At 43.2% G+C, this 9,601-nt stretch overlaps 1 protein-coding gene across 1 annotated transcript; it reads right to left on the bottom strand.

The window, feature by feature from the left end:
* Positions 1 to 890: 890 nt before the first annotated feature.
* Gng11 (G protein subunit gamma 11) lies at positions 891 to 5,465 on the bottom strand. The gene is made up of 2 exons (XM_021191138.2): positions 4,981 to 5,465; positions 891 to 1,310 (listed from the first exon to the last, which is right to left on the bottom strand). The coding sequence occupies exons 1-2, from the start codon at positions 5,074 to 5,076 to the stop codon at positions 1,185 to 1,187; spliced, it is 222 nt and encodes a 73-aa protein (XP_021046797.1). The 5' UTR covers positions 5,077 to 5,465; the 3' UTR covers positions 891 to 1,184.
* Positions 5,466 to 9,601: the final 4,136 nt, after the last annotated feature.

Genomic DNA, 9,601 nt, shown 5'->3' with positions numbered 1-9,601 from the left:
TCTTGGCCCTGGCCTTCCCCTGTGCTGGGTCATATAAAGTTTGCAAGACCAAGGGGCATCTCTTTCCAACGATGGCTGACTAGGCCATCTTCTGCTATATACGCAGCTAGAGACACGAGCTCTGGGGGTACTGATTGGTTCATATTGTTGCTTCACCTATAGGGTTACAGACCTCTTCAGCTCCTTGGGTAATTTCTCTAGCTCCTCCATTGGGGTCTCTGTGTTCTATCCTATAGCTGACTGTGGGCATCCACTTCTATGTTTGCCGTGCACTGGCATAGCCTCACAAGAGACAGCTATATCAGGGTCCTTTCAGCAAAATCTTGCTGGTATATGCAACAGTGTCTGCATTTGGTGGCTGATTATGGGATGGACCCCCGGGTGGGGCAGTCTTTGGATACCTAGAATACCCAAGATACAATCTCCAAAACACAAGAAACTCAAGAATAAGGAAGACCAACATGTGGATACTTCATTCCTCCCTAAAATAGAGAATAAAATACCCATGAAAGAAGAAGCAGAGACAAAGTTTGGAGCTAAGACGAAAGGATGGACCAGCCAGAGACTGCGGGGATATTTTAAGCTAACTCATCACAAACCAGGGAAGTGTTAATGTGGACTTGGTTTGGCAAGGTTCCTGACTCACCGCCTGACTTCTGTTAATGTCATTAGCAATTCTACCCGCTGGGTTCCCTAATAGTTGAAGTCACATCAAACACATTCCAGAAGTCAGAATTTGGCATTGTAAGCACATGAATCAGGGAGAGCTGGATTGGAAAACATGTCATTATATCCCTAGTCTTCTGATATAAGCCCCCAAACACTGAACAGGTTATGGAAAGCAACCCAAGAGTTAATGAACAAATAGCGCTGTCTTATGTCACCACCACTGACTTTTCCAAGATAAAACTTTATTGGAGACAGCAGGAGTATACTGAAAGTGGAGGAGCCATGCCTTCATTCTGCAATCAGGTGCTCTCCTCTGAGAGAGGGTATGTGGGGAGCCAAGGTGAGAAGCAGGCGTGATTCAGACACCAACTGCTTGGAGAGTGTTTATGTGACCGTCTTTTTCTCAATTTCATTTTTTCTCAGTTCTTCAACACACACTTTGGCTCCATTTGGGGGGAAAATTAAACAAAAGAACAACTTGCCCCAAGAACAGAATTTCCCTCCCCCAGAGTTACTTAGGAAATGACACAGCTGCCCTTTTCTTTGAAGGGATTCTTGTCTTCTGGGATTCCCTTTACCAGAGGATCCTCTCCAGAGCGTTCTTCAATGTAGTTCTTTATTTCCTCAGAACATTTAGACACCTATAGTATAGGGGGAGGGAATCAAAAGAAATAAATTATGGCAAGGAAATTGAACTTTGCCACTGCTTTTTTCCCATATAGTTTAATAAATGATAATATTCTTAAAAAATAATTTCTTACTCTAAGATTATTATTTTATTCTATTTATATATGTCACATAATCTTTGAGAAAAATATTGTTCAAGAAACAAATGATTGAAAGTCCTGGTATTAATAGTTCACCCATGAAATTTTCTATTTATACTTGTCCCATGATTTCCTTACTCTCTAAAACGCAAATATAACAGAGATCTACCACATTCAAACTCTCTGGATAACAGGTAGCTATAAGGCAGTCCCCAGGTGTTAAGGGTTGTTGTGCCACACCACATGTCTCAGGGAAGGGAGCATGTCATACTCCAGAATTCCATGGAGTCACAGCTAGAGTCACAGAAGCGGCAGGGAAAGGCTAACAAGGGATGTTAGATTTGTCTATCCACCTCACTCTGAGTCTTGCCTCAAAACCTGTCTCATGAATAAACAATTATTATATTAAAAGCTTTCCTAGAGGCTTAGCAGGGTAACCTGAGACTCTGGAGTTTAGGGAATCAGCTTAAACTTTTCTTCTCGTGGGACAGGATTGAATTGTCTCTCTAAAAATTCTATCCTTAAGAGACAAGTGGCAGATTTATTTATTTATTTATTTTAAGAGAGAATAAATTGGAAATGGAGAGGGGCTGAGTATCTTCAGAACAGCCTGTTTTGCAAGTGGTAAGTTTAAAGTAAAAGTTGGAGACTGATGAAAAGTAGCCTTTGGGTGACTCTCTCTAAATGTGTTTACCTATGCATCTCCAAAATGCACCAGTATTTATAAGCACCTGCAGAGAGCACAGTGTTAACACATTTTGCATAATTATGAAACATAAACTAGTAATTAAAAAGTGGCATTCAAAAATAAACAGAAATAGGAATCTCATGGTTTCATATTTCCTCCCCATTCCCTAAAGTACTGTTTGCACGGCTGTGTGTGGGACCCACTGATCCAAAATGGAAAACTAGGTCAAACAGTTACAGAAATTAAAATGTGGTAATAAATACTATCTTTCCAAGAATCTAACTACTGCTGGCATTTCTAGTGTGTATGTTCTATGGGAGTTCTCAGTGCTGATAAGAGGGTGATAAAATCCGGAGTCTGTGGTCCCAGGGAAACACCTGCGTACGATCTGATCCCGGTCCCCACTCTTCTTGCAGAAGCTCTTTCATCGGGGTTCTGAAAAGATCCATAATCTCCAAAAGTGGGTAATTGCTCCTTCTATGACTGAGAGGCTACACCTGACGAACAATTAATTATCTGCAGGCAGATGTAACCCGTGTCTCTGTCTGCTTGGCCTGCGTTAACTCAGAGTTCAGGTGTTAACGAAGGATGGACAGGCTGACCGACCGGGAGGGCGCAGGAATAAAGACTACTGAAGGACCTGCCTTATGGTTCTCTGTGGCTTTAAGTGAGGAACTGGTTATCGCTTCTGGGACTGAGGGGTTTTCTTCTTTCAAGTGAGGGGTTAGTGGAAACCAACCACCACTGTGCTCGCCCAGGATCGGTATAATCCCCTATACGTCATAGCGAAAAGAATAACGTTGGGAACGGTAAGGAGGTCCACCATCCTCTGTGTGTCCTGGAAGAATCGCTCTAAATCTTTCTCTCTTCCTAGCAGACACCAAGAATTTTCTTAATTGGGAAACTTGCGCTGTAGGGTGCACCCTAGGGCTGTGGTGGCTGACCCGGAAACTATAAATAAGGATGCTTGATTTGTACATCGGCACACCCAGGATGCTGCCTGATGTCGACTTTGCAACTTGTCCTTTCCTCTACCCTGTAAATTCTACACAATGATGCTAAATATTCAGACATTTCAGTATGCAAAGGCAAAGTACTATTTCAGCACACACCATACACCATACTGTTTAATGTGCAATCCCTCTGGCTGAGACTGGCCAAACTCCGTGGTTTGTCATCAGCCAAAACAGCCCCCTCCAAGAAATAACGTTATCCCTTAGTCCTCTCAGCTGGCTTATTCCTCTAATCACACGATTTCTTAAAGTCACAGGAAAAATAGAATATCCCACTGCAAAATCTAGGAAGAGTGTGAATTTGTATGAAGCAAAGGGCTAAGTTGGAGTGAAAAATGCATAAAAATGTAAAACTCAAAAACTTCCAGCATCTCCCAGAAACCACTCAGGAGCATTAAGCCTTATCATGAATGTGTTTGGAGCCTGTTTATATAATTTGCTTCATTTCTATCCCTTCATTTTTCCAAATAATTGAAACAGAAGGTAAATGTCAAAGAGCCTGAGGTCTGGCTCAGGTGTGACCACATACACAATGCCTGGAGGTTGAGTCCTAGTAACCCCAAACTATTAAAAATAACATCAGTCCATAGGGAAAGGCTGGAAGAAGCTGAGTAGGAGGGTGACCCTATATGAAGACCAGCAGTCTCAACTAATTGGGATCCCTAAGATCTCTCAGACAGTGAGCCACCAACCAGGCAACATATACTAGTTGGTATGAGCCCCCAACCCCTGCCCCAGACACATATACAGCAGAGAACTGCCTGGTTTGGCCTCAGGAGAAGATGTGCCTAACTGGCAAGAGACTTGAGGCCCCAGGGAGTGGTGAGATCTGGTGGGGGAGGGAAGGTGGGAGAGATAGGGGGATGGGATGGGATGTGGAACTATGTGGGAGGGCGGATCCACTGGGAGAAGGAAATGACTGGACTGTAAAAAAGTAAAAGTAATAATAATATCAGTCCAAATTTTTCTTGCTCTGGGGAAAAGAATACTTTCTTCAAATTGAGCAAACTATCCAAAAGCCTTTTTTTTCTAAACTTACCAGTTGCTTGACAGAGTGGGAAAAGATTAATGTAATGAAGGTTCCTACTACCAGCAAAGAATTGAAGTAGAAATTCCAAGTTTTCCAAGGAGTTTCAGTGAACACTCCTGTGTATTTTTTCATTGGCTGGCCAGGGTGGCCTGAAACTCCTGACCCCCCCCCACGCCCCGCCCCCCCCCCACGCCTTCACCTCCTAAGTGACTGAGAATTACAGGCACATGCCACCACACCCAGCATGCAATTATTTGTTTGTTTGTTTGTTTGTTTGTTTTACTTTGCAGCCATATGCCATACAGTATAAATATAATTATGTGTTTATAAGTCAATACAGAAAAGTCTATTAATCATTTGACACACTTCCAAGACAAATTGGAAATTTCATACAATTTTCAAATAACAGAAACTCGGGCAGTGCTCTCAAGTCCCAGTGGAGTCAGGATCTTCACAACATCAAAGCTAAAGTTGTTGGGAGATTTTACATGTGGTTTTAGAAACGTTCTCTCATACACCATCCTTTCCAGAATGTAAGGCAGCTGCCCTTTTAGGGATTTGTTTGTCTTCCCTGTTTGGGACTCTGCCTTGATAACATTTGGCTTTAGATTCCTTATTAGTTCCTAGCTCTTCTCACCTTTTGCTATTCCACCACAACATCTACCAGCTGGAGCCTCTATCAGAGCCCCCTTAAAGAGAAGCTCCCAGAAGAAGACCCCACCCCCACCTCACCCCCACCCCCATCGTTTAATCCGATAATCCTGACCTTGGTGCTTTTCTGAGAGGGAATTCTGGAACAGCCAGCCACCTTACCTGTTGTCTCTGCAACTTCACTTCTTTGCGAAGTTGCTCAACCTCCATCTTCAGTTTTTCCTTTTCCGGCAGATCCTCGATGTGAAGGGCAGGCATCTTTGCCCCAGAACTGGGCCCAGAAGTCACTTGTGCAAGGGAGCCACTGGAAGCGCCTAGAACTGGGACGCTTCCCCAAATACCCACGGGCCCAGGCTACCGCCCCTCGCGCGCAGGACGTGACTGGCTCGGGAACCACAGCTCCCAGCTCCCCGGGGGCTCGGCTTCCTGCCCAAGCCTGCTCCTGATGGCCTTTCCCAGACTCCAAGCAACCTCAGGGCGGCTTCTCCAGGCCCCAGCAGCCCTGTAGCCAGGCAGTTTGCCTAAGTATGAGACATCCTCCTGGCTGCTGTGGGCAGGCTGCCGACCCTGCAGGAACAGGACCAGGTCGCAGCTCTGGGCAGTACTGGCGCAGGACCCTTGCCACGCCCGGGGGAGCTGCTGGGCTGGAGACAGAAGTTTTACTTTTGTTCCCTGTATGAGTGTGTGTGTGTGTGTGTGTGTGTGTGTGTGTGTGTGTCCAACTTCACATCCGGGTTTTGTTTAAAGCCAGGAAAGGGACACTACTCAGCAGGAAATAACTAACGATCCTTCACCTCTCCAAGTTTTAAAAATACACAGCATATAACTTTTCCATACACGTAGGGGGGAAAGTAGATATTGGGGAGGAAAAGAAGAGCAATATGGAACCTAGCTAGGTCTCAGAAGTATACACTAGAATTGTGTTGACACATTCCACATGGTTTCCTAAAAGCTCAAAAGGCCTTTCACAAAAATATGTTTGGAGGAAAGAAGAGGTTTGAGATGCGGGTGTTTCCTGTCGTTAAATGACCATCTGGGTTCTCAATAATAGTGTTTTCACTTTTGAGAAGGGAAGACGTTTTGTGACTCTGGGAGGATAGAGGACACCAAGAGAAGTCTAACATAGGCTCAAAATCCCCTCCAGAGTTTCTTCCATCCCCGCAAGGTTTGGGAATAATTCTCTACACGAAGGGGCAGTTTTCTTGATTTTTAAAGTTTTGAATTCCTGGTGGACTTTCTCTCCTGGATGTAAGCAGCAAAATCACTTAGAAGAGTTTTCCCTACATTCTGGAAAATATGGTTCATAGAGAACAGCCTCGGATAGCCAGGAGAGTGTCTACCGGGAAATATTTAAGCAGGCAATGCCAACCTTCACTGGTTCCGGTGCTCATAGTGCTCAAAGACAAGTAAAACATAATGTCTACGTAGGAAACCTGCCCTTGCAGGACACCACTCTCTGCTCGTCCCAGAGACAACCTCCCAACTCATACTTAAATGTGGACGAAGAGTGGAGTCATTAACTGAATATTTCAGGGTACCCGACTGACCTTAGATACCTACATGATTGTTTAGTAAGCACAAGCTTTGTTTGTGCAGTTTCTCACCAGGCTCTGCTGACTGTCCTCACTGAATATATTAAGATGAAAAGAACAATGGGCTATTTAATGAGTGCTGCTTGGTAGTCCTTCCAACTCTCCCTGAGCCATCATAGCTAAAGTCACTTAAGTTTTGTTTTCCCATTTTAAAATTATGAAGTCAGGGAAGGGAGTGAGCTGCTGGGGTATGTGGCATCTCTAAGAGTACCTAAATATGCTCAATCTTTTCTTTCTTTCTTTCTTTCTTTCTTTCTTTCTTTCTTTCTTTCTTTCTTTCTTTCTTTCTTTAACAAAGGAAATGTTTAAAAGCTCCACTTTCTGTATTTGAAATACCAGAATCTCCCAGGTTGAGAGTTGGACTGTCTGGTGAAGTTTGGCTTGTTAGTGAACTGTAAAGACAAACTCATATCTGTCTGAAGGACCCAGTGGTTGTTTTAAATTCCCTATGTCTTAATGTTAAAAGATTGGCTAAAAATAGCTTACGTAAGCCAGTGAAAGGAACTTAGATGAATGTGGGTTAAAGTAAACAGATCCTGTACGAAAATTAAGTAAGTTGGCAAAGAAAACTAAGGTACCTATGTCTGCCTTAAATGATAGACTATTTTGGCTAGTAAATTTCTTCTTTGTTAATCAACTAGTTGCATGCAGGGAAACATATTTATAAAACCATATTGGTTCGTGAGCATGTTCTTAAGCCTATGAGACTTAAATTTTATGTATTAATCTATATTTTTGCCTTCATTCTCAGAAAATTCACAGCATATCTTGTTTGAATAAAGTAAATGAAAATGTGGAAATGTTTTGTTGTTATTTGGTTTTAAGTGGTAAAACGATGCATTAACTTTAAAAATTGGAGGGGTCCGTAGGTATCTAACCTTAGGTCCTCTGAGTTCATCTTCCAGAGAAGAGTCACAGTGAGGAACTTCCCAAGTGTCCTTATAGAGATGCTCCGCCAATATTCTAAAGTAGGAGTTCCATTTGTTTTAGTTCTTTTCTTTCTGCTCCTGTTCCTGCTGTTATTCCAAGGACTCAGTGTTTCATACGTGCTAAGCAAGAACTGAATCACCTATACAACACCCAGAGTAAGAAAACTTTTAAAAAGTATATTTTGTTAAAAACTAATTGTTTATAAAATCAAGAAGAAGGAAGACCAACATGGGGATACTTCATTTCTCCCTAAAATAGGGAATAAAATACCCATGAAAGGAGTTGCAGAGACAAAGTTTGGAGCTAAGACAAAAGGATGGACCATCCAGAGACTGCCAAACCCAGGGGTCCATCCCATAATCAGCCACCAAACGCAGACACTAATGCATACACCAGCAAGATTTTGCTGAAAGGACCCTGATATAGCTATCTCTGTGAGGCTATGCCAGTGCCTGGCAAATACAGAAGTGGATATTCACAGTCATCTATAGGATGGAACACAGGGCCCCCAATGGAGGAGCTAGAGAAATTATCCAAGGAGTTGAAGGGGTCTGCAACCCTATAGGTGGAACAACAATATGAACTAACCAGCACCCCCAGAGCTCCTGTCTCTAGTTGCATATGTAGCAGAAGATGGCCTAGTCGACCATCACTGGAAAGAGAGGCTCCTTGGTCTTGCAAACTTTATATGCCTCATACAGGGGAATTTCAGGACCAAGAAGTGGGAGTGAGTGGGTAGGGGAGCAGGGCGGGGGGAGCGTATAGGGGACTTTTGGGATAGCATTTGAAATGTAAATGAAGAAAATATCTAATAAAATAATTAAAAAAAATTGTTTGTACTGGCTGACTCAGCTGTGGTTACAACTTTATACAGTGCATTATTCCATGAGAAGATTATTCACAGGGTAGCATGACTATGATATTAAGTCATATCATAAGGAAACTACAGATGTAGACAGAATAAACTCTCATAAACATCTCACAGACTTCTGGCCAAAATCAATAGTAATCTGCTTAATAAATGAAAAAGAGTAGGGAGATGATGTGGCTGGTAAAAGTACCTGCCACTCAAAACCTGAGGACTTCAATTCAGATCCCTAATAAACATGTAAAACAGTGGAACTTGTTAATCATCTATGGAGACAGCTTGCAGGTTGGGAAAGAAATAAGTGGATTCCTGGAGCTTCCTGGCCAGCTAGTCCATCTAGCCCTTTGAGGAGTTCTGCATTCTGTTTAAGAATCCATCCCAAAAAAGTGAGATATGTTCCAGCAGTGATGGTACCAGCACTATGGGAGTGACCAAGTATACTGTGCTTGCCCTCATCCAGCAGTGATGCTTGCCCTCATCCAGCAATGATGCTTGCCCTCATCCAGCAGTGATGCTTACACTCATCCAGCAGTGATGGTACCAGCACTGTGGGAGTGACCAAGTATACTGTGCTTGCACTCAAGGCTGACTCCACAAGAGGAAATTTGTGCTAGGAAGTATAAATCTGTTTTAACAAAACTTGTGGATGGTGAGGTCATAGTCTTTGGGGGTATCTTAATATTTCTTAGCTAAACTCATATACAGTCAAACGGCCTTCCAGAAAACATTTATATCTACAGACAAGTGCTACTCTCAGTCTCCATCAGATGATCTGCTTTCTAGTGAACGACTGTGAATGCAGAGACACACGGCTGCCCGTGAATTTGAAAATAAGTGAAGCGTGGCTTCTCAGTCCTAAGAAAGACATCTATGCTCTCCTCCTAAAGGCATGGGAAATATGGGCAATGTGGCGTGAAAGGAGTTGAAGGATGGGGGGATGGCTGCAAACATCAACTTTTGGTTGGGGCGCAATTATAAGCTTACAGTAGGTTTTGACTTCTGTACTGAGGCTACACAAGAATGAGTCTGTTGGCTGTCTAGCATGGGTGGAGGAGTGGCTTCAGGGGTCCTACTGGTGAACTATTGGCTACTGGTCGATTTGGGGAGGAGAGTTACTATGTCAGTTGTTTCCCCCACTGGAAATCCCTTTAGGTTTCAGTTCACAATTCCAGTTCCATACTTGTGGGCTGACAGGTGCCCTGATTAAAATCAGAAAGAGAAACAATAAGACTTGGATTTGAAAAGGGACTTCCGGAGTTGAATGTCAATAACAGAAGGAAACAAAGTAGTGTCGGGCAGTGGTGGCACACACCTTTAATCCCAGCACTTGGGAGGCAGAGGCAGGCAGATTTCTGAGTTTGAGGCCAGCCTGGTCTACAAAGTGAGTTCCAGG

The sequence above is a fragment of the Mus pahari genome, chromosome 2 (genome assembly GCF_900095145.1).
Source record: "Mus pahari chromosome 2, PAHARI_EIJ_v1.1, whole genome shotgun sequence".
Taxonomy (NCBI): domain Eukaryota; kingdom Metazoa; phylum Chordata; class Mammalia; order Rodentia; family Muridae; genus Mus; species Mus pahari.
The sequence above is the reverse complement of the archived record's forward strand: the minus strand, read 5'-3'. Positions and strand labels throughout refer to the sequence as shown.

What these genes read in the sequence shown, in the direction of transcription:
- Gng11 (XM_021191138.2), bottom strand. Translation starts at nt 5,076, where the DNA reads ATGCCTGCCCTTCACATCGAGGATCTGCCGGAAAAGGAAAAACTGAAG. An exon ending in TGAAGTTGCAGAGACAACAG is followed by an intron (nt 1,311 to 4,980) that starts GTAAGGTGGCTG and finishes CCTATACTATAG; the next exon opens with GTGTCTAAATGTTCTGAGGA.